Consider the following 26,229-nt stretch of genomic DNA (forward strand, 5'->3'; position numbering starts at 1 on the left):
TATACAATGAGCAATGAATTTTCTCAATGTATTTTGAATACAGATCTCTGAAGCAGCCAGTTTGAAAAAAACATAAACAATACTTACTTCAAGACCTGTAAAATCAGTAATGTCACTTTTGTTCAACGACATGTTCTCCTGAAAAATTTTCTGTTGTTTCACATCTAGCATTGCAAGCAGTTCCAAGCACTGCCGGTTCAGGGCTACAAAATAAAACAAAGAGATTACAAAAGTCTGCTGCTCCCATTTCCTAATTTCTGAGTTCAACTACACCCAAATGAAGCAGTTTTACAGTCCAAGCACCAGTTTAGAAACATGATGAGAGTGTCGAAGTAGAAACTCATATCCCAGTTGTTTTTTCTTCTGTGTTCTCCCAGAAGTAATGACCCACTTAGAGAGAGACCATTTCCTGTACTGCTCTGCCTCAGGACTGGGTGCTCATCTCCTTGTACACTTAAAAGTCAGGCAGCCACTCATTCAGAGCAGCACAACATTGGGGAAGTACTGATTTAAGTCAGCTATTTTAAAGCTTTTTGGAAGGCATAAAAAAGGGGAAAGGGACTTGAGCACTCTGATCTGCCCTAGCTACTTTTCAGTTTAACTTCCAGGCTCCTGCATATCCACTAAGATCAGCTGCCAGCAACAAGACACTGATGCCCACAGGAAGCTTCTATCACAGCTACATCCTGAGTTATTCCTGAAAAACTGTATTCAGAGGAATAGCTGTTGGTGGCTTACTTGCATTTTCAGCTTTAAGTGTTTTAACTTCTTCTGTCCTCAGTTTCAATGCTTCCTTAAGAGCTGCATTTTCACAGTATATCCTGTAGAGAAGTTAGAAAGTGGCTTTATTGTATTTTTAAACAACATTTTTAAATGGGCACTCAATAATTTAAGAAATAACCTGTTGAAACACAGTATCTAATATTTTCACAAATTAAAATTAGGATTACTTAAAAGATGGAAGAAAAAAAAACAAAAGTGGAAGGAGTTGAGTACTAGGTTTGACCAGCTATTAACCATGGAGTATCACTCCACCAGTTTTCTCACTTTTGGTATTTTTTATGGAAAAAGTTACAGTATTTTCCCATAATATCTGTACTGATAATCTGCATTATGCTGTCAGAAGCAAACCTGCTGGCCAGGGGCCGGTAAGCAAGGTGCCAGTCCTGCTGACCCAGGCCAGTACGGCAGGGAGCACCAGGCTGGGGCTGTGTGCTCAGCCCTCGGCACCCATGGAGCACTGCCAGGAACCTCTGTGCTCACCCTGAGGGTGCTCTGCCCCCCTGGCACCACGGGCTGCTCCAACAGGCTTGCCCTGTTCGTGACACCACACCCTCATACTCCAAACCCAACCAGGTATGCTCAACTGAATGTTAAAAAAGAAAAAATCATTCCCATGTAAGTAGGTGGTGACAACAGCTTTAACAAGAGATCACTGTAAGTGCCACATTCCCATTAGAAATGCAAATAAATTGGAAATTATGAACCTCTGAAACACTTGCTAGAAATTTCCTACTTCCTTGAAAGAACAAAACTGATATTAGAGATGTGACAGCTCTGGTCTGTAAACTTCCTGTAGTCTGAATCCTGTTCTCAAGAACAGCTGTGCCTTCAGGTGTTGCAACGTGAGAACACACAATATGCACTGATAATGCATTTTTCCTTGAAGTATTTCTGTCTTGAACAGAACAGTGGCAATCTGATGCCCTAAATGTCAAAGCAATACAATTTATTTGCTGCATCTCCTCAGCTCCTCACTAAATGCAGCCTAGTCTGAATTATTTCACTTGGAAAAAACCAAAGGAAAATGCACATTCTTCTTGTCCTGCTGCCTCAGATGTCAGAAAACTATCAGAAGAATATCAGATGTTTTGCAAAGCAGGCTGAGCCCCTGGCTGGCAGTTTTCTGAAGCTATGTCTCTATCTTTCAACAGTCAACACCAGTTTTGTGGCTCAAAACTGCACAGCTACACTTCCAACCTACTCAGCCAGGAGAGGCTTTTCAAGAGACATGCCTTGACAAATGTATCTGTAGTATAGTTTGTAAACTTGTGGCTTATTCTTTGATTCAAAGCTGAAACGTATTAAAATAAAAATACATGCTGAATGATAACAACAACAGCAATAATAATAACAAATAATGACAGTAACAACTCCTCTGACGGGTAGACTTCAGAGATACAATTTCTACATGAAAATGAGTGAGTCTGCTGGTCCCATTTTTCAACATCTGTTATGTATCATTAGTTTAGTGCCTCTGGTACATTCTTCTTGCCCAACCACACCCGCTGTCCACCCAGGGTGACTCTTATTTAATAAAGAACCTCTTGATCAGCCTCTCTCTAAAGCACTCCATTTTCCCTGTACTCATGCCCAGACCTACAGTGCAAGACAATAAAGAAATGATTAACCAGGAAATTATACTTCCACATGCATACATATACCATTATTTCCTCTGCCTCATCTACAGTTAAGGTAAATAAGGATAATGAGTCTCCAGCTGGCTAACGTCATATGATGAAAAAAACCTCAGCCTAGCAAAGCCAGCCTACAGACACATTAAAAAAAAAAAAAAAAAGGACAATAATTCCAGAAGTTTTAATTGAAAAATACAACTGTTACTAGTGTGAAAAATCAAAATCTTCCAGAATTTGGAAGGGAATTGGGAAAATACAAAACCCCAAAGAACCTGAGGAGCCAAGTTTGGAACAGAAAACAGATGACAGAGCAGTCAGGGCATTTCTTAAAAATCAAACAAAAACCCCAGCAATATACAGTGTAGGTCAAATACCTGTCATATTTTTCGGTCCACGTGTCTTCTATGTTTTTAAATCTGTCCTGATCAAATTCAATTTCCCATTGCAAAATATTTATTTCCTGTGGAAACAAAACAAACTTGCAGCAGCGCATTACAGGGCTCCCCTCAAAAGGATGCCAGGGATGCTGGGTTTGGCAGAGATCTCAGTGACAATCTGTGACACTGCTGATAACAAATGTGGTACCAGACACCAAAGGTTCTGCATCACTGACCTGTGGATTCCAGTCTGTTACAGAACTAATGCTTCTAGAGGCCTACAACAAAGACAAACCCACGCTGCCACATTTCCCTGTCTCATTCCTATTATGTGGGACAGAACAACAGTAGGAGGAACAAAGCAAAAAACTCAGTTTAACAAGGTAGCTCAACGCCACCTTCCTCTTCCTCCCCACCTTCCCAATGAAAACTGGGAACCCATTTCTTAGAGCCCTTGGGAAGCCTCAGCTGAATCACTAAGGAGTTGTGCAGCTCACTCTGAGCAACTGGAACCCACAACAAACACCATCTGAAAGTACAGGAAGAACTGCTAGTTTTCAGGTATTATTTGTACACACTATAGCATGGAAAGGTCTAGATCAGAGAGTGATACATTAACATTTCCCATTCTACTAGAAGGGAAGAGGAGTTCCTTTTATAAAAGCCCTGGAATTAATGTCAGGTATGCACTGATTTAAATAAACAGCCTGATAACCCCTTTTTAATAGCCATGGGCTTCTCTGTGTGAAGGAAACACCCACACCTACCTTCTCTAGAGTCCTCTTTTCTTCCTCAGTTTTCTGAAGCATTGCTTTTGTATGACTCGTGGCTTTATCAAATACTGCCTGCAAGATTAACAAATAATCAAACCAAAACCCAAAATGCAACTCTGTCAAATACTGTGATTAAACTGACTTAGTTTTCAGTTTTACACCTGGAGACATTTACATGTTCATAGTTAAAGAGCAGTGTGCAGAGTTACAAACACCAGCAACTCACTTGTGAGCCCCAGAGGGTTCTGATTTCAAGTCACTCACTTGCATAACAGACTTGGGTTTCAATCCCATAACCTCAGCTATTGACAGTGCAGCATCATTTAACTTGAGATCATGTCTTCTTCACGGCTCGTGCAGAAAATCACATCTTAAAGAACTGGGTTACAACACACCTAAGCTTTGATCCAGGCCTAACTTGCTACAAATATGTGAGAGTATAAACTGCACAACTAGAAATGGGTTACATAAGTAGGCTAAATCCCAGGAACTGATTTCAGCAGAATTTGTTATGGAAGAGAATAAAAATACTACAAATTGTGAACAAAAGAACGACCTGACATATAAGGCATACTGTCCTCTAGGGCAACAAATGGAGCAGTCAACTCAAAGTACTCGTGCTTTGCAGCAGGATTACAAGCACTGGCAAAATCTTCAATATAAGGGACTGGGAAAAGGCCTTAATTTTATGTTCAATAGATAAAGCCTCAAGAATCCTCAAAGATAAAATTATGACAATTGCTACAACAGTAAAGTCTTCTTAAATAACACACTATTTCCAGTAAATTGCAGAGGCAAATCTATAGACACCTGCAGACTCAATGATTTAAATTGCAGCCCTGGGAAGGCCTTAAGGTTTTTGAGGTTTCGATGAGGAGCAGCAGCAGATTTCCTCTGTTTTCCTTGTTACCACCAAGTGATTTCTGAACAGCTCCTACCATGCTCTGCAGGATTCTTAGAGCTTCATCTTTTCCTTCAAGCTGTCTTTGAGAAGCTTCAAGCTCAGCTTTCAAAATTTCAACTTCCTGAAGTAAAACAAAGTAGATACACTGAGCAAAAACCAACGTGCTCCTGTTAGGATTCGATGGTAACAGCAATGCAAATCTGCCCTCCTCAAAAAACAAACCTCTGTTTTACCTGTATGAAGTCTTTTCATGGGCTCACCTGAGGTTAAAGAACACAGTGCAGATGAAATGTGTATTTTTACAGTGGAAGTCAGCTGGCTGTGATGCCAACACCTCAACACATTTAACCACAGTAAAATAAAAATGGACTGTTAGCTACCTTTCAACAAAAACGCAGACTAAAAATCCAAAGATTGTTTACACTGCAGATTTTCAAGCCCCAAAGCTTAATAAAAAATAAACATCTGCTAGAAAAGTACAACAGTACCTTCAATACTCTCCACATCTTTTAAAATACTTTCTCTGCCCCCTAAAAAACAAACACAAACAAACAAAGCCCCCAGAACATAAAGCCCCCCTCACACTATGATATCCTGACATAAAATTTAATGAAGCTTCCAACTACCACTTTAATTTCAAGAACCTGGGTCCATCCAAGTCTCTCAGCATTCCAAGATCCTCTTGCTACATTGAAAGGAAATGCAGATTTGGAGAGCAGCACCCTGGGCACTGTTACCAACCTCTAGAGCTTCCCGAAGTTGTTGCTTTAGTTCTTCATTTGACACTTCAGTATTAGATTCTGTAGGATTAATAGAAGATACTAAATGGTAAGATGTTGTAATATTTAAAGAAAAAAAAAGGTGGGGCTTTTACCTTGAAAATAGGTAATATACAAAGGTGAATTTTCATCTTTGTGTTTTGGGGTTTTTTCTTGTGGAGCTAATACATAGATTTAAGAAATACATCAATACAAATGTCAAACACAGTGCTTCACAGTTAAAGAAGTTAAATGGGGGAGAAATGTCTGTTGTAAAGAGACATAAAGACAAATATTCTATAATTTCCTTTAAAATAAACGCAGCAAAACTGCCATCTTAATTTTAAAAAATTAACTTTTTGGATTCTTTTCCGACTGTAACTTTTCATTCAACAACCTCACTCAAAGCAACAGTAGCTAGCACTATTTAGAAGTAGGGGCAATTTTCAAGAGACAGAGATAGCTCAGCTTACTGTGGAGAGGATAATGGGGAATTATTTAAAGGAGAGAAATAAGTTAGTTACACAGAAATACCTCAGTCAAAATATTAAAATTTGACAGGAAAGTAGCTGGATTGTAATGAACAGCACTGCCTACACTTGAGTGTTTTAACAGCAGCATTGCCTTCACAAAAAAAGATGAGTGCCAATGCAGGTTCTAAAAACGACTTCCTAACCCCTAAAGTAAGCCAATTCACTAATTTCAACTGAAGAGCAAATAAGATTTTGAATATTTAGCTGCAAGCTTTAGATACCATCTTTAGGAAGACTTTCACTTACTTAAACCAGGAGTCCAAGCAATGCCATTCACGTATATACCCACGCAAGTACACCCCTGACAGGATGCTCTTTGCCACATGTCACTTTCAAATGCAAAATTAAACACTTTAAAAGTGGATCTTTTACACTAAGAATGGTCACTGCCTCGACCACTGAGAAGCAATTCTGCCCCTGATGTCCTGGGATGAAGGAGGAAGATCCCAGCAGGCACTGGAACCCTCCAGGGATTTTGGCAAGTGGTTTGAATTAAACTTGATGGCACTTTGTGAAGCAGCTGAACGGCTCACTTTCACTAACAGAAATTTGTATCATGGTGAATAATTAACTTCCAAATTACTCTTACCACAGCTATTCTGTCGTGTGGAACTGGGAGCAGTTCCCAGTTTTTTGAGGGATCCATCGTAAACGCTGTTTCGTTTTGGACCAGGAAGAGCTGCAGCATCACTTTCCTCCCCTGTCTTTGCTGACAAGGGGACATTACAAGCTTTTCCAGATCCCTTCCTAGATCTAATTGAATAGGAATTTTTTAAGTTTTCCCCTTCATAAACACCGCCCGGTCTTCTCCCAAGTCCATTCCCCAAGTCTCCACAGGTCATGTCATCCTCTTCTGCTTCCTCCATCTTCTCCTCCTGCTTCTTTTCGGGTTTTTGGTTGCTTTGGGGTTTTTTTCCTGACCGAAGGCCCTTCACCTACCGGCGAACAGCGCCTCCCGCAACGCCCGTACTTTATCTGGGAAAACAGGAAAGCTCCGTGTTTACAGCAGCAGGACAAGACCCAAGTGAGAAACGCGAGGCTGCCGGAGCGCGGCCGCTCCGCCGGCGGCTCGGGGCTGCCAAATCCCCGCGGTGGGACCCCGGCCGGGGGCAGAGCCTCGGGAGACCCCCGGGGAACCCCGGGCACCGCCGGCCCCGCAGCCCCGGCCCCGCACCCCGCCCGCAGCCCCCGACCCACCTGCGCGGCCGCAGCCGGCGCTGCCGGTCCCGCCCCGGGGCGGGAGGGACGCGGCGGCTCCGGGAGCTCCCCGCAGGCTCCTCGGAAGGAGGGGTTTGTTTATTTTTAATTTTTATTAGCGGTCCGCATTGTCTGTGCAGCCCCGTCCCCAGCACAGCGCTGACCGGCGTCGGGCAGCTGGGGGAACGCGACCTGAGCTTACCCAGGCGTGGTCACTCCAAGTGTTCTCAAGGACTGGGATTGTCCTGACACCCCAAGAACACCCTCCACCTGTTTCCTACTCTAGGCCAATCTCTGCCCGAGCTTCCGCAATGCCTGGGCCCAATTCTCCAGGGAAACTCACTGTTTTTCACCATTTTGGTTTATAATATCATCAAATCGCTGTTGCAGTATTGCTCTGCAAGTGTCACCAAAAAAAAAAAAAACCAAACCAACAGCAAATACGGAATAAAAAATAAAATAGTAAATATGTAACAACAACACTCTTTACAACAAAAATCTTAAAGAAAGTTGTTTTACTATCTAAACTCATGTATATAAAGGGTTTATAAGCAAGCACTTCCTACGGGATCTTTCACAAAAGGCTTTCTTTCCAAGCAGCTCTTCACTGAAGAAAGGTTTTCTCTTCCTTGTACAGCCCTGCCCCCCCGGGGCCCAGGCTTTAATAGCAATCAGAACAGAACTGTGACCATGTTTAGGTTCACTGCAGGTTTATCCTGACAAGTGATGCATTTCCTGGGTAATCCTGCAGTGATGTATATATTCCATAACTGTACAGGGAATGGGGAATACAGAGAAAAAGGAGAAAGAAAGTTTATTGTTAAACACTCCAGACCAGTACAAACATAGCCAATGTTTCCTTACACACAAAGGAACCTCCAAAGTTCTGTGCAATCATTTTGAAATAACTCTCACATCACTTCTTTTCCCTCAGAAACAAAGGACTCACCTCAACCTGTACCAAACCCTCTCACTCTGCGTTCTCCTCACATGCCCAAGGCCAGAGTGGAGCACTGCAGGTTTTAGTCTCACAACTCCACATCAAACTAACTCCTTTCAGGACATTGTTCCACCCTCTGGAAATCAAACATGCCTCAGCTGCCACCAGCTATCAGGATTTTACAGTTGTCTTGCAGGTTTGGTTTTAATTGTAAGGTCAAAAGAATTCTCAGTTACTGAACATAGCTCCTGCTACTCAGGGCAATGCGTGATCTTCATCCTTCCCTCACTTGTATCAGTTCTGCTGTTGCCTCTCCAGGGTGTTGTTACAAACCCTCACAAACCTGGCCACTCTGAACCTTCTTCTACTCCCCAGCTATATCCAGTCACAACAAAATCCATGTTCATTTATAATACAAGAATTATGAATACCATTTATTAAACCCTCCCTCCCAAGAAGAGACCCAGCAGTTACTGTTTCACCCAAAGTCAGTTGTTGTCCTTCATCCATTGCTCAATCCATTGCATAATCTGATCCAAATTTCTCTCTAGGTCCTCTGGAGTGTTGCTGGGTAACTGGTGAACAATTTCCTTTTTATATGACAACACAGCTTCCTCATAGAGAGTCTGAAAAATTTCACATTGAATGTTGTCTTGCAGCTTCTTCCCCGTGTAGCCCCTAGAGAGCAAGAGCACCAAGAGACAGTCTGAGGTACAGAGAAACAGAGGCCTTTTTTTGAGAATCGGTGACTTATACCCTAAGTGAAGTCACACAACAGCACTTCACTCCTTATTTACCCCAGTGACACACCTGCTTTCCAGCCTGTCATACAGAAACGAATTTTCTGTGCGAAGAACAAACACAATGTGGAACCAGCGCTCAGGGAAGAAGTCACAGCCGTGGTAATCCACAATCACTCCTCCCTCGCTCATCCTATCCTCGAGTTCATCAATCACCTGCACAAAGAAAAGACAGAGGCAGGCTTGCCTGGCACTGCACAGCCAAAATACCGAGGGGGGGTCCAGCGGTTGGACTTACCCTGTCTTCATCCAGAATGGGGCAGTCATACTCCTCATCAAAACCTTCGTAGAGCTCTCCTGCAGCAGAGAATCCGCGGAGGTTTGTGGGGAAGCAGAGTAGTTACCACAAGTAATTCACATTGTTATGTCTGTCTCAGGAGTTTGCAGACAAAAGACAGAGCTCAGGGTAGGGAACACCTTGTTTACAAATCCATCTAAGGATGAGTTTGTTATTTATTAACACCGAGTATGCTGCTACAGAAACCCCTGCTGAAGTAAATTCATTTAATTTATATAGAATCACAGAATGGTTTGGGTGGGAGGCACCTGAAAGCTCGTCCACTGACACACCTTGCCACCACCTCCCACTATCCCAGGCTGCTCCAAGCCCCAATGTCCAGCCTGGCCTTGGGCACTGCCAGGGAGCCAGGGGCAGCCACAGCTGCTCTGGGCACCCTGTGCCAGGGCATGCCCACCCTGCCAGGGAACAATTCCTTCCCAATATCCCATCCAGCCCTGCCCTCTGGCACTGGGAAGCCATTCCCCCTTGTCCTGGCACTCCAGGCCCTTGCCCAAAGCCCCTCTCCAGCTCTCCTGGAGACCCTTTAGGCTCTGGAAGGTCTCCCAGAGCCTTCTCCTCTCCAGCTGCACACCCCAGCTGTCCCAGCCACCAGACACACGTGGAGGGGCTCCCAGACACCACGAGCACAGTCACGCAGAGCAGAACGTCCCCCGTGCTCGGGACACTCCTGTGATACAGCACCTTCCTTTGCCAAGTCCCCCACGTTGACATAGCTCAGCCCCGCTCTGGATGCCAGCTCCTTTCCCAGGGTGGTTTTCCCAACACCCGGAGTGCCTGGAGACCAAATCCACAGGAAAGGGTAAGGGGAGAGCTCGCACGTCCCCTCAAATACCCCCCACCAGGGGAACTGGAACCTTTTGACAGCCAACATGGGAGAGCTCATGTGATGAAAAACGGGGCAAAAAGCTGCAGGACCAAGAGAAACAGGCGAGGAGAGTGAGACAGGAAAACAGGGAGAGAACTCTTGACTGTGTGCAAGAATGTCTCTCACACCGTGAGGGTTCAAAGGGAAATCTCCATTCGTTTGAAAACCCTGAGGTAATACGGAGGAGCCCCGAGTTCATGGATTAGAGCAAAATCATCCCGGGATGGGACCCCGCACCCCAAATCAGCCAGGCTGGAGCCTCACAACCGAAATCACCCCGGGCTGTCATGGGGCCGGGGCCCCAGACCCCAAATCACCCCGGGCTAGGACTCCACGCCCCGAATCACCTCGGGATCGGCCAGGCCTGGGACCCCGATGAGCCCAGGCTGGGACCGCACACCCCACACCACCCCGGGCTGGGACCCCACACCACCCCGGTGCCGCCCCGGTGCCGCCGCGGTGCCCACCGGTGATCAGCAGGTTCGGCCGCCTCATGGCGCCGCCGCCCGTCGCCTTGGAGACACGTGCGCGGGGGCTTCCGTCGCCGCCGGCGCGCGCCGATGGCGTCACCGCGCTGCCCGGCGCGCCGCGGACAGCTAAGAGCCGGAGGAGGGGAAGGACCCCTCGTCGCCGTGTGAGGGGACGCGGCCCGGCCGGGACCGGAGCGGTGAGAGCTCCGCGGGATCCGCCGGGCACCGAGCCCGGAGCGGTGAGAGCTCCGCGGGATCCGCCGGGCACCGAGCCCGGAGCGGTGAGAGCTCCCCGGGATCCGCCGGGCACCGAGCACCGAGTCGCACCGAGTGTTACCCCGCGCTCTGCCTCCCCCCGGAGCACCGAGTCACACCGAGTCCCAGGCCCCGGGATCGCATCTCCGCCGGGGCCCGGCGGGGGCAGCGGGGCCGTCGGCGGAGTGGTCCCCCCGGGCGAGGATGTCTGGCAGCAGCCCGGGAAGGCCGGCGGAGGTGGGTCCGGGGAAGGGGCACTCGGCGGCCCGGCAGTTCCTCCGTGGGCTCTGTATTGGCAGTTTGTCCTTTTCCAGTGGGGGTTGTTCGTTTTTTTGCTAAGGGAGAGATTTGGTTTGGTGTCATTGCGTGTGGAAGGGACCCCCCCGCCCTCTCACGGGGTTCTGCGGGTAACTATGCAAATTGAGCCAAACCCAGCTTGTGTGAGAGGAACGGTGCAGCGGCCGCTGCTCTCTGCCGGATGCTGAGGCGTCGCGGGCACAGTGGGAGCTTCTGACAAAGTTTATCAGTTTATCCCGTTGAGCCACAAAGTGCAGAAGGGACCCCAAGACCTCCCACAAACCTGCAAACCGCCCCCAGACCCTCCCCGGAGAGGAGCCCGGGTGCACCCGGACCCGAGGCCAGCCCCAGCGCTGGTCCGTGGGTCACGGCTCCGCGACTGAGCCCGTCCTGTAACTGAGCCTTACACAGCTGTGTCCTGCACGGTTAAGGACGCCAAACCAGGTCTATTCATGCAAATGTAGTTAATGATGATCAGACAAAGAGATCTTAATCAGAATTATTCACTACGCAGAACAGGGACTCTAAGCACTGCTACAGTTCACTGTGAAGCAATTGTTGAAATATGAATATAATTAATATTATGTGAGCAGTGGAAATAGGAATCAAAGGCTGGCCTCAATGATCTTGGAGGTCTTTTCCAGCCTTAATGATTCTGTGAATCTGAATTTTGAAGTAATTGTATTAAAGCCAGCAGAAACAATTACTGAATAGAGATTGATGCTACTCACACCGACTGTGGGCATTTGGCTGAGCCTCAAGCAGTGACCTTGAGATCACATCGTCCCCACTCCAGGGCGGAATCCCCACACCCCCCAGGAAGGGAAATGTCAGGAGACGCTGCTGTTAGCATTTGGGACGGGGCTTTTCTAGTCTGAGGTGCTGCCCCCTCAGTCAGCTGTGCCCAGGCTGTGCCAGCTCTGCAGCTCTGCAGAAGTTCTCAGTGCTGTCACTCAGTTGTTCCTTTCTTTGGGGGTTTTTCCAGCTCTGCCACAGCTTCAGCTCCCTCTCAGGACACTGAACTTTGGGATGGAGGAGTCAGGCTGGTTTCAGCACTATGCACCCCAAAAACTGTGTGACCCCCCCTTCTGCATTCCCCCCCGGGGCTTTGCAAACAGGGCCTTGCTGGAGTTGTTTGAGCCCATTCCAGGCAGAGCCTCCTGCTGCAGCCAGCTGTCGGGCAGTGTCCTGTCTGTCAGCACTGTGCTGTGTTGGTTTATGAGGTGTGTAAGCTGTAGGATTTCACGGCCATTTTTGGGGATGTTGTGTCTGTTCTGTCACTCACGTTTCCACCAAGGGGTGTTGGCATCCAGCCTGTGAACCCTGCACCGAGGGGCTGCCATGTGGCCCCTGTGGTGTTATTTGGGCCTCTGAGAAGTTGCAGTGGCAGGCGAGGCTGCAGCCCTGTCCCAGGGGGTGTTCCTCAAATCCAGAGTTAAACACTGGTGCTGTTAGCAGCGCTGTTCCTCATCACTGGCATGGGCTCTGGTTCAGCCCAAGCTGCCCACTGCAGCAAACACTCCCTGATTTTACTGTGCTGCCTCAATAACTGTTCTCTGTGTCTAACTTTTAAACACAAATGGTTGCGTTGTAAATATTTTTTTAAAAGGGGGAAAAAGTGCCACATACTGAAAACTACACAGAGACAGTGTGAATATGACCTTGATGTAAAAGTGGTCTGAGTAAGCTGATGCTGCTTTTTCGTTCTTTTTTAATTCTTTAGGTTGGATGTGTGTTTGTGGAGTTCTCAACTTGTTCTGATGTGCCAGTTTGTTGCAAAATACTCCTGGCACAATGATGCAGCTGTTTTTTTAATACAGAAGAGTCACAGAATCCCAGACCAGTTGTAGTTGGAAGGCCCATAGAACCATCCAGTGCCACCCCCTCCCATGGGCAGGGACAGCTTCCACTAGACCAGGTTTCTCCCAGCCCTGTCCAGCCTGGCCTTGGACTCTCCCAGGGATGGGGAAGTGCACACTCCATAAAAATCTCCCATTTCCTAGAAGCAGCTGTGCCCAGCTAAGGGGAGGAGAGCACAGCATTGCTACCACAGCGTTTGTGTTTCCTCAGGTGACGGATTGGCTGGAACATCCATCTGATGACTTCTTTGGAAGCACAGGTGTTCCCCCTTGTGCAGTTCCTGTGAAGCCGCTGAAAGGCAGCTCTGGCAGAGGCCGTGGGCAGAAGCAGAAGGACCTGAGCCCTGTGCCAGAGAACAGCAAAGCCAAAGCTCCTCCCCGGAAACGAGCGAAGCCGTGTGCCGTAGATCTGCCCCGTGCCACGTCCAGGCAGAACCGGAGCCGGGCCCAGGATGAGCTGCCCTGGGTGGAGAGATACAAACCTGAAACTCAGGTGTGAGAGCTCCTCCGAGTGCCAGTGTAGCAGTGACATCATAGGGACACGTTGCGCTCCTGTCCTAACCTGCACGGGCCAGGCTCTCACCAGACCCTGTTTGGGTAAAGCACAGGGGTTCTGGGTCAGGGATTCACTGCCAGCCAGTGCACAAAGCACACTCCAGCGAGCTCTTGATCTGTAGCAGACACATGTTCCCACAGGCTTCCTGAGGAGGAAAAGCTGCTGAGGAGATGTTGTTTCCTGTCACTTGCAAACTTTTGAACCTGTTACTGAATTCCAGACACATCTGATAATTCCAAGCACTGGGAAAACCCAGCTGTGTGGGATTTGCAGAAGTTCCAAAAACCTCTGCAGTGTTAGAGTAATAAAAGTCAAAAGGACCAGCCTCAGCGATAGCTATGGAATATCCTGACACTGACAAGATTGTAGTGTTATTACTTAAAGAATAATAAATAGCTCATTATTTCCTGACTACAAGGAATGGAAAACTGATTGTTTGAGGAAACAGGTTGAGATGATGATCCTTACCTGTGGCATTGCTTCTGCAGAGCACACACGTAACTGGAACACATACCAACGTGTCCGTTGATATTTTAGTCAGCATTTATTCTATTCTCTATTTTTAGTAGAAACCAAGAGTTTCATTTATAACTTTCACATATTTTAACCTTGTTTCAGAATGACCTCGCTGTGCAAAAAAAGAAGATTGAGGAAGTTGAAACCTGGTTAAAAACACATATATTTCAGAGGCAGACAAAGCAGGTAAAGTTGCTAAAATCAACAGCTGGAGGTACCAAACCATACAAGTGAGCTGGATGTAATTTCAAGTTCAGAGAAAAACCTCACCTTAGAGAGGCAGTGATTGTGTATCTTCTGCATTGTAAGAAAAACTCTTAAGAACATAGGTTAGAGCTTGTAACATTTGTTTTGGGCTTATGCTCCTAAGAGGTGGATTCTGACTTTCCTCAGAAATGTTATTTTCTGGCATCCAGTCAAAAATCACAACTCTTCAGTATGTACTTGAAGCTGCATTTTATCTCTCCCAGGTTAATTTTTAAGTCTCGTGACACATTTCCAGTTGCACTGCGCTGGTGTAACAGGATGTTTTTAATCTTTATTGGTAAGAGGCATTCTTAGACACAAATTGCCAGCCTTGCCTAGTGTTTTCCAGAGCTGGTTCTCCAGTTCCCTGTCTGCTGTGTGGCAGTCACATGCAGTTTATGTACCAGAGGCATTAGGAACAGAGCAAGGCTCTCAGAGTCCTGGCCTCGTTCTCTCTGTCCGAGTACTCAGCAGGTAAATTAACAGCTCAAAATGTATGACTGGGGTTTCTCTGGGAGAGAGGATCGTTACCAGAGAAACTATAGGAGAAATTCAACCAATATTCATCTTCAGCCAACTGTCAGCCTTTATTTATCACATTTGTGATTATGTTTTGTGTCTCTGTGTCAGGGTGGCTCTGTCCTGCTGCTGACTGGCCCTCCTGGCTGTGGAAAAACTGCAACTCTGCGAATTCTAGCTAAAGATCTTGGCCTTCAGGTGCAAGAATGGACCAATCCACTCTCTTTAGACTTTACAAAGGAAGACTTGAGAAGTATGTTTGACCATGGTAAGTATGTTGGGGTTTTTTATCTTTTTTTTTCCCTTCCAGTTACTTTAGTGGGTTTTCTATCTTGTATTTTTGCTTCTTTTCTGTCTGTCACGTATGAAATCAGATCCACATCCATGTAAGTCAATTCCTTAGTGTTTAATGAGAATCCTTCTGTTGCTTTTTTCTGGAAAGGGATTTAGGTTTATTACAGTGTTCAGTCCAAAATAATTGATGATCCAGATCAGTATAGGGAGCTCTATATAGCCTGGACATAATTTGAACCAAATAAATGAAAAGAGGTAAGTGTCTTTGTCTGAGTCCTCAATTGAATTACACCCCTTTAAAAATTCTGCTGTGCTTGTCACATGTTTGCCAAAGGGCTTGTTCATTGCTGCTGTCAGAAAATAGCACGGGTGGGTATTAGTTCATGTGGGTATTTATATTTTACTTGGTATAATATAGAATACATATTTTTAATTAGTTTTCTTTTTCAGACTCAAATTTTCATACGTTTCCGAGTCAGGCCCAAGCAGCTCTCTTTCAAGATTTTCTATTAAGAGCAAATAAGTATAACAAACTTCAGATGCTTGGGGAGTCCTCAGAAAATGATAAAAAGCTTATTCTTATTGAAGTAAGTGAAAACTTGTGAAAAGTTATGTTGAAAACAGTACCTTTTGTTGTAATATTTACATGCTAACTAGCTTCAGATGCTGGGTTGGTGTTTCCCTAAGTTGTCTGTTTTACTGCAGATGAGGTCTTCATTACTTTTTGGGTCTCTGCAGCAGTCTAGAGCCACGTCCTACCTGTAGTTATGCCACAGAAGCAAGTAGTCAGGCAGAAATGGGAGTCTGGTTTGAGCACAGAAATATGTAACAGTATCAAAAAGTAGATCAAACAATATTGAGAAGTCATTCCCATGTTCCTGGATGATAAAGTTTCTAGAAATACATATATATATATGTTTAAACAGAAAGAGTGGAAAAACCACCACTATTCCTGTTGTTTAATGATGCAGGAGAGTGTAGGAAACACATGAGAATGACCACAAGCAGAAACAGTTGAAATTTAGCACTTACTCCTGGTCTTAAACAGGTGGTGGTGTTTAGGGCAGAGGTGTGAACTGAGGGCTTGTGGGCAGCTGCAGGACAAGGCTTTATTGGTACTTGTGTACAAGTGTGTTTCAATAGCAATTTCTTTCGGAACTTTTCAATTCTTCACCTAAGAGAAGCTTTAGAAATTGATAGTCAGGTTGTCTGTAAACTTTTAAGACCAAAACAGGCAGAAATTCTAGCAGGGTAAAGTGATGCATTGTAGAATTTAGGAAGCAGAGGCTCGTGTGACTTGTCTTTATAAAGTCGCCTTCTTGAGTGGGTCCTGTCAGACCTCACATGGGTATCCTGCCCTCTTCCCCAGCAGAGCTGCTTCCTGGAGTGTTTGTCCTCCGGGTTAAACCCTTGCTCACAGGCAGTGTGACACCCAAGGCTGTGTCTTAGAAAACTGAGACAGAAAGAAAATATTTCTTTTTAGGTGATCATTTTCCATAGTGAGACATACTGTGCCAAATGTGGGTTTGTTTCCCCCTGCTGCTCCTCTGACTGTGTCCAGTGTCAGCTGTGTTAAAATGTAGTTTACAGCAAGCAAACCAGGAATTAAAAATGCGTGGCTATGCAGTGTGCTGTGACAGTCAGTCTGTGGAAGAGTATTTACATCTGAATATAATGACAGCAGCTCTTTGTTTTGCACAGGATATTCCTAACCAATTCTACCGAGAGCCTGGCAGTCTACATGACATCCTCAGGTCGGTGGCAAATAAGCTGTTAATTATCAGCTTTAGCCACTTGCGGTAAGCTGGAGTTTGATTTTCATCACATTTTGTTGTTCTGCAATTCAGGAGGTTCGTTCGTACAAGTAGGTGCCCCCTTGTCTTCATAATCTCAGATAACTTCAGTGGAGACAGCAGCCAGAGGTCACTATTCCCCACGGAAATTGTAGAGGAGCTGTGTATATTCAATATTAGGTAAGATCTTTTACCTCATTAAAGCGTGCTTCGAATAATTGAGAGGTTAGAAACTAAGTAATTTTTTTTTAATGAACTTTGACAGTTTCAAGCCTGTTGCACAGACAAATATGATGAAAGTTCTTAATCGAATAGCTGCAGCCGAAGCCAGTATGGTAAGTTGTCAAAGTTCATAACTTCTGTGCAGTGCTAGGACCAAAAGACTGCACACTTTTATGTCTGAAATATGTTATTTTTGTTACTGTATTTGATTTTTGATAGCAGAGCCCCACATCTCCCCAAAAAAAACCATTTTCACCAGGGCAACAAAAAGCAAGGAACAAGCTTAGTTTCACTTGACCTGTGGTCCCAGTCTACAAAGTTACTTCTGAAAATCACTGTGCTTATTACAGTAACTATATAAATGAAACAAACAATAGGAAGAGACATAATCTTTCTTGTATCCAGCAAGGCCAGAAGAAGTCATGAACCTGAATCCTGTATTACTCCTGAACTGTTTTGATTACAAGCAAGTATCATATTGGGTGACACCTGGCAAAGAGTTATGTGCATTTTTTCTCTTTAATATTGTTACATAAATTGTGACAGTGTGCTTAAATGGATTAAGTTTTTTAAAGTCTGCAGTATGACGTAGTTTGAGCACATGGTGGGTACACAGTGTCTGTTTATGGTGTGTGTCAGGTGGATTGTCATAGCCATGTTCAAATACTCCTTTTCCTGCTCTTCTATTGTTTTGAGTGCTGTTTTTCCTTGTAGAACAGAGAGAAGAATTACACCCTTGATAGAACTTCTCTGGAGTTGCTTTGCAGAGGTTGTTCAGGTGACATAAGAAGTGCAATAAACAGCCTTCAGTTTTCCTCTATGAAAGGTAAAAAACTGTGGCTTTGTTAAGTGAAGTGGTATTTTGACCATTTCTGCTGAAAACATGTTCTGTTCACAGTTGCAGCACAGCTGGGTGAGTTGCATAAACATTCTTGACACGCTTCTGTGGAGCAGGAACAAACACAGGCTGTGTCGGGGCATGAGTGGGTCTCAGCTGTTGCAGGCTGGGGTTAAACCATGACATGTATGCATATGCTGATGTAATTTAGTGAAATACCCTCTTTTCTCCCTGCTGTCTTTGCTATTTGTTTGCTGCTCAAAGGTTTAATGATGCAACCTTAGTTCGAAAGGGATACTTTTCATTGCGTGGTTGTTGCATTTCCTAAACTGATCATTTTACAAGCATTTTACATCTCAGTAATTGTTAAGGAAATGATGTATGCAAGTTGCATTTGTAAAAGGAGTACTCTGGCTTGTGTTGTTCATTCTAAGGACTGTGAAATGGTGACATCATTTGCATTCAGCTTAGAACTAAGGAAACAGACTCATCAATTGTCTTCTGCTTTGTGAGGTAGAGCTAGCAATGATACGGTTTCTGGCACACATTTTTTCCTTCTCATTTGCTTTGCAAACAGAAAATGTGCTCATGGAATACAAGATTAAAGGTAGTTTCGAGCCCATTTCTTAAGAGGGAGTGTTGTACTTTGAGTTTTAGAGTATATTGAAATTAGCTGGGCAATGTTAGTTAAATTACACACAGCAGAGAATAAAGTTTCTACATTTAACTTGCAGACATTGAAGGCCAAATATTCTGATGATGTTTTCAGCTATACCAAGCTTGGATTGTTCTGTGTTAATGAGAAAACGAGAGGATTGCTCTCAGTGGGATGATTATGCCATTAGTAAGAATGAATAGTAGATTGGTGATATCTGAGGAAAGCATGCAGTATCTCACTGCTGGACACATCCCCGAGACAATCAAAATAGTCTTAAAATAACTAGTTTGTGTAATTTTTAATAAGTTACCTTAGAAATGTAAAACCATGAGAGTTAGAACTTGGGAGAGAACAGAGATGTATGACTTTGGAGCTTCTTGTGTGTGGACTATTGGAATCATATACTGAAGTCACACTGATTATTCTCCTCTCACATTTTCTCTAACATTGAGAAGGTGCTTGAACAGAACACCTTTAGTTGTGCAGGTATTTCAGTGAGGTGAGTGACTGGTAGCCAGTGATACTTAAACAGGTGTGGGAGACACCCAATCTCCTTGTTGCAGCATGCAGCATTTGTTTTTATGTGTGTAAGGTTTGTTTCTTCATGTGTGTATCTATGTAAGCACAATTGATACATTCACTTTGTAACACTATTAATGGGTAAAATAGATCCATGGTAATTGTGGGAGAAAAGAAAAATACCTAAAGGATAAATTCTTACCTCAATAAGGAACATTCAAATGCCACAAAATCAAACTGTGGGTGAAGATTTCCAAGTTTATTAACTTAGAGTAGAATAAGTTTTTTTTCATGAGGCTCATAACTTTGTGAAAGATAGTAGGCAGTTGGAAGAATGACCTAAATGAAAGGGTTTCTTTGCCACTTTCAGGGAGGTTATTGTACAGATAATGCCAGTAGAAGACAAATTGATACGTAAACAGGATGTAACTGAAATATAATTTAAATATATTTGTACTTGTGCTTTATAAACATGAAATTCTAAACATGGTCAAGTGGGGAATGTATCAAAAGTGGAAGGGATAAGCCTGAATGCTTTTTTCAAAGACAGCTGTTTATTGTTCAGAAAAGTACTTGGTACCTCAGCTGTGGCTTAAAGGACAGAAGTGGAATGAAGATAATGAATGATGCTAATTTGGGTGACTGGGTTGTGTTCCTAATAAATGAGTTTTCTCATAGTGCTCCCATTTATATAACCTGTTCTGTTCCTTTCATAATTACTGTTTGTTCACACAGAACTTCAGCAGTACCAACATAATAGAAAACTTCTGCAGAATCATGTACTCTCTCTTGAATTTATTTTTTATTTTATTGATAGACTGGTCATTGGAGAAAGAATTTTGGTCAAAGAAGAAGAAGAGCTCCACAATAAAATGTGAGGAAGCAGGAGTATCCAAAGTACAAAAGAAAAGTAGACATGATACCTCAGAAGACCAAGAGATACAAGCTATTGGTGGCAAAGATGCATCCATCTTTCTTTTCCATGCTCTGGGGAAAATAATTTATTGCAAAAGTAAGAAAACTTTGACTTGTTCTCCCCTTCAGTGGGCAAAGCATGTCAGCTGCTAATGGCTGGAGTTGCTAAAGTAAGGCTTTGGATGGCCTCTGTCTGGGATGTTTGGTCAATAACAACCGTATAAACTCAGCTGAATCGGGGTCCCTTGTGCCACTGGCTGTGCACATTTTGGTAGTAATTCACAATACTGGCTCCAAAACCAACTGAGGAGAAGTAGTGAGGGGAGTGAATACAAAAATAATTCGATTAGATTTGTTACATGAAACTTAATGCAACTAATTGTGTGCTGATGGCTGTGTAGTATTTACTATAATAATTAAGTACCTGTGCCTGTCCCAGAGCTTTCTGGGAATGGAAAATGCTATAATTTAGCTGCTGGTGGGGCTGACAGTTGCCAACAACGTTTCTGAACATAAGGACTAAAGACTGCAATCTTTTGCAGGAGAAGCAGTGTCAGAAGCAGAGTCCCCTCAGCTGCCTGGTCACCTGTCCAAACACCATCGGGACACCTTGCTCATTCAGCCTGAGGTACTCCTGCAATGGCTCCATGAGTTCAGCTGGGTTTGAAACAAACCAAGACTGCTAAGTGATTGGTGCAAATTCTCAGTCACATTGGTTCTGTTACTGATCTCAGTTGGTGTGCATTCAGTCTGTCTGAGTTACAGAATAACTCATTTGGAAGGGACCACTGGGGCAAACCAGCTCCTTGTTGTGTCTGGGCACCACGGCACAGACCATGTGTTCCAGCTCCCTGACCGAGATGTCACAGCTTTTTATACACAGGATCCTGCTCCTTATCCACTTGTAAAATCTGAACTTTTCTTCTTCTAACAGGGTATTGTGGAAAAATCACATAAGTCTGGAAGCATATTCAATCTCTACCTTCACCAGAACTACGTGGACTTTTTTTCTGATATAGATGATGTGGTGAGAGCCAGTGAATATTTGAGCACTGCTGATGTCCTTTGTAGTAACTGGAGTGTAAGTGTCGTCTTTTAATAGGCACAGACTTGGTTTTAAGTACTTTAACATTGAGCCTCTTGACTTTTTACTGCATTTTTGAATGTTTGCTGCAAACTTAGGGTGTGAATGACACGAATTATTAATGAATGCTAAAGTACATCAGTTGCAGAAGAGATGCAGAGCCAACGTTTTGTCCAGCTTCTGTCAGTGTTTATTATGGTGGGTTGTAGTGTTTGTAGGACACTCTATGAAGAATTTTGAGTAGAATATGTTTGTGCTAAGAAGGAATCAAGCTGTTTCTTTTTTGCTCAGCTGCTTTGAATAAAAGTTCTGCAGTAATCTAAACTTTAAAATGCTGTGCATGTTGTGCCACTGCAGTTAGTGAGTGTGTTTCAGTGCAGATGAGCTGCCTCAAGCTCACACAAGGCCCAATTTCTCTCTTAGACACGGCTTGTGATGGAGAACTACAGTGCCTCTGTGGCTACCCGAGGGGTCATCCACTCCAACACATCCAGAGCCTTTGCCCACCAGCAGGGGGGAATGGGGTTCCGACCCTTACATAAACCCCAGTGGTTTTTGATCAGTAAAAAGGTAAAATCTTGATTTTTTTTTTTTTTTTTTTGGTTTTGGTTTGGTTTGGTTTTGTTTTTAGGGTTTTTTTTCCTAAGGTGTGACTATTGAGTATAGTATAGATGAAATTTGATCACAAGTGCTAAACTTGTCAAATATCCTATTTCGATGTAATCTGCTTCTAAAAAGCACTTGCTAGAAGAGCAGTTTGCATCACTCCTTTAATGTAAAAATAAATTGGAGGCCTCTGACAAAGTCTTGATTCCTGTGTCCAAGCTGGCATGCTCCTGGGAGAGTCTTAATCCTAAATTAAGAGAGACAGTTGGCATTGAAATACTGTTCAGTATTTCTAGAATTGATTTCCTGTGTGAGTTTGGTGCAGTTTGAAGCACACTGAACAGTTGTATAAGTGTAAGACATTTCTGCTGTTGTGGTTTATGTGTTTATCAGAAATAGCTCGTTCGGCAGGTCTTGGCATTTTGTTACATTTGAACTAACATGTTGGCAAAAAGCATTGGCCTGGATGGGTTGGGAATTCAGTAATCAAGGAATAATTTTTAAAAAATATTTTTAATGCCCAGTAAAAGACAGAGTTGAAGGATTCTACCATTTTTATGATTGGTATATGTTGACTGCTTATCTTTCCTTTTGGTCTCATTTCTCCTACACAAGTAGCTTGTGTGTAGTCATCCTGTAGCAGGCAGGAAGAAAGTCTGTGTGTTACAGTACAGAGCATCTGCATTAATAATGGTTTACCAGGTTTTTTACTTGTGTTCCCCCCCAACTCTTACAGTATCAGGAAAATTGCCTTGCTGCAAAATCTCTGTTTTCAAGCTTCTGTTTACCACCTGAGTGCCTTCAGACAGAGCTGCTGCCTTACCTTGCTATGTTAACAAACCCGATGAGAAACCAAGGTAAGATGGGTGTAACTCTTGATCTTGGACTCTTTTGACAGTTGCAACATACTGACAAATTTCATAAGCCAGAAGGTCAGTACTGTTTGTGCTTTTGCCTCAGTGTGATCAATTCCCATGGTAAATGTTATGTAGGTGATGCCCAAAGATGCCCAAAATTAAAGCTGCCCTGGTAGGTTGGTCCAACTGCAGTGATTAAGTTGCTTTCTAGGCTTAGGGCTTTTATTATATTTGCCAGAGGATTTGATGAGAAGGGTTTTGGAAACCTAATAAGCAATATTGACTAGATCTTCATTGCTTACTGATACCTTTCCTGTAACATCAACAGACTTAGAACACCTCAAAAAGCCTTTCACAAATAAAAGAAGCAAAATTCATGTCTGCAGTGCATGAAAAAAAAGTTAAATCTTCTGAGATAATACATTAGCAAACAGTTCATGCAGAAAAATTTACTTTGTGTGTTACATAATGCAAAAATTGGTATTTAGATAGCTGGGTCACTTATGCTGTTGTTAATTGTCTCTAATAAAAAGCATCATCTCTTAACTAAGGCCTTGACATCAGGTAAATTTTGTAGGCTGTGGAATAATAGCTCTACATGGTAAATACACAGGATGAATGTCAGGAATCTGGGATTTTGTGTGTAGGCCATCTGTAAATATGTTGTAGTAAACTGTAACAGTTTGGGGGAAAAAAGTTACATGCGCAGTGTTTTGGTATCTAAAATATTTCAAATATATACAGGAATACTCGACTGAGGTCATTGTTTATTTGCCAGTATGTTCAACTGTCTGTTCACAATGATCTGCCTAATACGATACTGGTGGTTCTTTGTTCCTAGCTCAGATTGCTTTTATCCAAGACGTGGGGAGGCTGCCACTGAAAAGACATTTTGGGAGGTAAGCTGAACTTCTGTCTGGACTTAAATAAAGTAAGACTTTATATATATGTCATATATGAAGGAGAAGATAACCCTTTCATCACATATCTCTGTGATGTGACATTCCCTCAGCATGATAATTTTCCCGGTTTTCCAGTTCAAATCTGTTTATCATTACAATATTGTAGCAGTGTTTCTACTCAGGTCTTGCTTTTAATCCTTGTTTAGCTTTCTTTTCCATTGTATCAAATATTAGCTCTGTCCTAGACATCTGTTTCTCTAGCACATGATCTGAATAAAACATTTTCTTTACTATTAAAGACATCTCTGTGAGAATAGAAGTGAATTGATGCAAAGAGATTAGTGCCTTTTGCCTGTTGTTTAATATGAGACAAAACAATCTGGAAGTTTGATAGGACATTCTGTGTTCACCTGAGTATTAGAAGGTAAGAAAGAAAGTGCAGTGGGGAATTGTTCTTACTTCCTTTGAAGAAGCTGTATCCCTGTAGAAAGACAAAGTATTTTTAAAAGTTCATTTAGGACTTATTTAATCTAAAATTAGATAGCTGCACTGGTTTTATTTTGTAGAAGTTTTGCCTGTGAGGCTGCTTAGGATAAACCTTTGTTCAGCATGCATGGGTTGTAGTCAGGCTGTAGCTACTGAATACTGAAAACCCAGGTTTTCTGTCCTGTGAGACTGCAGTGCCCTCCTGAGAGGCTGCGTGTGCAGGCTCAGGGGTGACATGGCATGAGGTGCTCTGTTGTGAATCAGAGACTTCATTTACCCCAGCAGAGCCTCAGTTACACTTCTATAGCTGTGATACCTCTGGAATTTAAAAAGCTTTTTAATTGCTCTGTTTCTAGAAAAGAATCATGTTCACAGCTGCAGTGAGACAGACTTTCATCTCCTGACCAGGACAGAGTTTGTTGATGCATCTGACAGAGCATCTCCTACTCGTCCCTGGTGTTGCTGCTGAGTGTAACTGTGAATTTCCAGGCTGTATTTCCAAGAGCCATCCTGTTCCCCAGCTGTTGTATTAAGCCATTTTGGTTGCTGATCAGGGAGGAAGGAGAGTATATTTCTTTGTAATCCCCCTGGTCTGAGCCACAAGGTGTGGAGCTTCTCAAATTAGTAACTTCCTTTTTTTTAAGTTTCCCTGCAGCGTACCTGTGAATACTGACATTTTGTATCTGCATTAATAAGTTGATGGGGTGTTACTGAACGTCTGTTCTGAGGGGTAACTTCCTGCTGAAAACACCATCATCCTTTTCCATCTGTTCAGTGTGCTGGGACCGCAGTGCAGAGAAATGTAGGAATTTGCTTCCTTCAGGAATCCTGATAGGGAGTGATCTGTGTTACTGAGCAGTCCCGAGGTGCCTGTGCCAGAGGGAATGAGGCTCTGTTTGCAGCGCTGGCTGCGGGAGTGCAGCCGTGGGCTCGTGGTCACGCCGTGCTGCACTGGTGCTTTTGCAGGCTGAAGCTGGAAGCTCTGGGTGACAAAGACCCTGGGGTGCCGGAGCTGTTCTGCTGCGACGGGGACGGTGCCGACGGCGATCCCGAGGGGCTCCCGCTGCCCTCCACCCAGTCCAGCGGGAGTGACCTGCCTGGCAGCCAGCCCCAGCCCATCGCGGCTCAGGCCATCCTGGAGGAAGAGGAATTGAAAATCGAGGAATATGACAGTGACTGAGAGACCAGGACACAGCCAGTGCTGTACCTGAGTGGATTCGTGTGCTGCAAAGGCCTTTTGCTGAAAAGCATGGTCTGCCCAGCAGTGCTGCCCAAGCCGTGCAGGAGAGCTAGGAGCCGAGTCTAGTGTGAGCATTGAGACAGCTCTCGGCATCCTCCTCCCTCTGCAGGGTCAGCCTGAGCTGAGTGCTAAGGTACAAGCTATTTCCTGCCCCTTCTGAGCCATGACACTGCCTGAGGGCGATGACAAGAGAGAAATAAATGACTGAAATCAGTTTGAAAGAGACTACAGATTAGCAGTGTCAGTCTTAAGTTATTTTTACACATTTTAATCTACTTTGCAGTAGATTAAGTTGTCAGCATTTGAAGAGTTTATTCAAATTCACACTTTCAGAAAAACTGCTGTTTGGAAGTTTGGTCCTTCTTGAAAGAAGAGGCTGAAATTTACACCTAAGAAGTCTGATGTCCCATATTATACATAAACTGTATTAATACTGTTTTGTACTGTGCCTTACAGAAGACATAAATAAGATTTTCATGTCCTTATAAGTGGAAAAAATGTTGTGCCAGAATTATTTTGTATTCCTCTTGGAAAGATATTTGCATAACTTTCAGAGGGGAAAAGGCAGCAATTAAGCATAGGTTGTACTTTGTAGGATGTTAAATGTGTCATGTGCAGTTTTTTCCTTGAATTGCAGTTGTGCTGGGGAAAACACTGATCTTGTGTTTGGTAACTGGCACATGATGGAGTGCTGTGGTTAGTAGTACCCCAACAGTGAGGAAGACAAGTCAAACCAAAACAGCTTTGTGTGATGCACGTTTGCATTTCTGTATTGCTTACAGCCGGTTTAGTGAGAGAAAACACGTGTTTATCCCCCCTGACCTTGGAGCAATGCTATTAAAGAGTCTGGATCTGTCCCCTCCCAAGGGACAGGTGTAGTCTTTTCATCTACAGCTATTGCTTAATTTTGAAGGGGGAAATTTCTCCCCTAAGTCTAAAATTCTGTTGCAGCTATACTCATTACAGCAAATCACAATGTCTTTGGCTGTTGATGACCATTAACCCTTTTCCTCCTCTCCAGGGTGCTTTGGATGGGCTGTTCCTGGGGTGCCTCCAGCACAACAATGAGGCACAAAATACTGATTTTTATCTTGCAAGCACACCTCCACTCTCCTTTGTTGTATCTTTCAGCTTTCTTTACAGTAGCACCAGCTAGTAGCAGCTGCTGTGTTGGCCTTTTCCTTGTTAGGGCAGAATTCAATACTCACCTGGCAAATCCCACCTGGCACTGT

The 26,229-nt window shown here is 43.9% G+C and overlaps 3 protein-coding genes across 4 annotated transcripts in view; 1 reads left to right on the forward strand and 2 right to left on the reverse strand.

The window, feature by feature from the left end:
- ZFYVE16 (zinc finger FYVE-type containing 16) overlaps positions 1-7,366 on the reverse strand; it is a 36,807-nt gene extending 29,441 nt beyond the window's left edge. Inside the window, exons 1-8 of the mRNA XM_039567593.1 lie at positions 6,960-7,366; positions 6,352-6,737; positions 5,213-5,271; positions 4,506-4,592; positions 3,562-3,639; positions 2,792-2,877; positions 739-821; positions 88-203 (exon numbers count right to left, since the gene is read on the reverse strand). Of these exons, the coding sequence (XP_039423527.1) occupies positions 88-203; positions 739-821; positions 2,792-2,877; positions 3,562-3,639; positions 4,506-4,592; positions 5,213-5,271; positions 6,352-6,628 (786 nt within the window). The 5' untranslated portion in view covers positions 6,629-6,737; positions 6,960-7,366. The remainder of the gene's footprint in view (positions 1-87; positions 204-738; positions 822-2,791; positions 2,878-3,561; positions 3,640-4,505; positions 4,593-5,212; positions 5,272-6,351; positions 6,738-6,959) is intronic.
- A 382-nt stretch (positions 7,367-7,748) lies between these two features.
- AK6 (adenylate kinase 6) lies at positions 7,749-10,434 on the reverse strand. Its single transcript, XM_039566499.1, has 5 exons — positions 10,333-10,434; positions 9,682-9,774; positions 8,938-8,996; positions 8,710-8,855; positions 7,749-8,577 (listed from the first exon to the last, which is right to left on the reverse strand). Exons 1-5 carry the CDS (start codon positions 10,358-10,360, stop codon positions 8,388-8,390), a joined length of 516 nt encoding a protein of 171 aa, XP_039422433.1. The 5' UTR covers positions 10,361-10,434; the 3' UTR covers positions 7,749-8,387.
- A 62-nt stretch (positions 10,435-10,496) lies between these two features.
- Positions 10,497-25,890, forward strand: RAD17 (RAD17 checkpoint clamp loader component). 2 transcript variants are annotated; one of them, XM_010409837.2, is made up of 16 exons: positions 10,497-10,827; positions 12,958-13,239; positions 13,921-14,004; positions 14,695-14,851; positions 15,328-15,464; positions 16,579-16,631; positions 16,725-16,850; positions 16,936-17,005; positions 17,607-17,718; positions 19,725-19,919; positions 20,365-20,450; positions 20,757-20,903; positions 21,330-21,476; positions 22,249-22,369; positions 23,211-23,268; positions 24,724-25,890. In XM_010409837.2, exons 1-16 carry the CDS (start codon positions 10,795-10,797, stop codon positions 24,935-24,937), a joined length of 2,022 nt encoding a protein of 673 aa, XP_010408139.1. In that variant the 5' UTR covers positions 10,497-10,794; the 3' UTR covers positions 24,938-25,890. The 2 variants fall into 2 exon arrangements, with proteins under 2 accessions (XP_010408139.1, XP_019147691.1); XM_019292146.1 differs by lacking the exons at positions 10,497-10,827; positions 12,958-13,239; positions 13,921-14,004 and having other exon boundaries at positions 14,834-14,851; positions 15,315-15,464.
- Positions 25,891-26,229: the final 339 nt, after the last annotated feature.

The sequence above is a fragment of the Corvus cornix genome, chromosome Z (genome assembly GCF_000738735.6).
Source record: "Corvus cornix cornix isolate S_Up_H32 chromosome Z, ASM73873v5, whole genome shotgun sequence".
In the NCBI taxonomy this organism is placed as follows: domain Eukaryota; kingdom Metazoa; phylum Chordata; class Aves; order Passeriformes; family Corvidae; genus Corvus; species Corvus cornix.

What these genes read in the sequence shown, in the direction of transcription:
- RAD17 (XM_010409837.2), top strand. Translation starts at nt 10,795, where the DNA reads ATGTCTGGCAGCAGCCCGGGAAGGCCGGCGGAG. An exon ending in CTGTGTATATTCAATATTAG is followed by an intron (nt 16,851 to 16,935) that starts GTAAGATCTTTT and finishes GAACTTTGACAG; the next exon opens with TTTCAAGCCTGTTGCACAGA. An exon ending in TCCTTTGTAGTAACTGGAGT is followed by an intron (nt 20,904 to 21,329) that starts GTAAGTGTCGTC and finishes TTTCTCTCTTAG; the next exon opens with ACACGGCTTGTGATGGAGAA.
- AK6 (XM_039566499.1), bottom strand. Translation starts at nt 10,360, where the DNA reads ATGAGGCGGCCGAACCTGCTGATCACCG. An exon ending in GCCGAACCTGCTGATCACCG is followed by an intron (nt 9,775 to 10,332) that starts GTGGGCACCGCG and finishes TTTGGTCTCCAG; the next exon opens with GCACTCCGGGTGTTGGGAAA. An exon ending in GGGGGACTTGGCAAAGGAAG is followed by an intron (nt 8,997 to 9,681) that starts GTGCTGTATCAC and finishes TCTCTGCTGCAG; the next exon opens with GAGAGCTCTACGAAGGTTTT.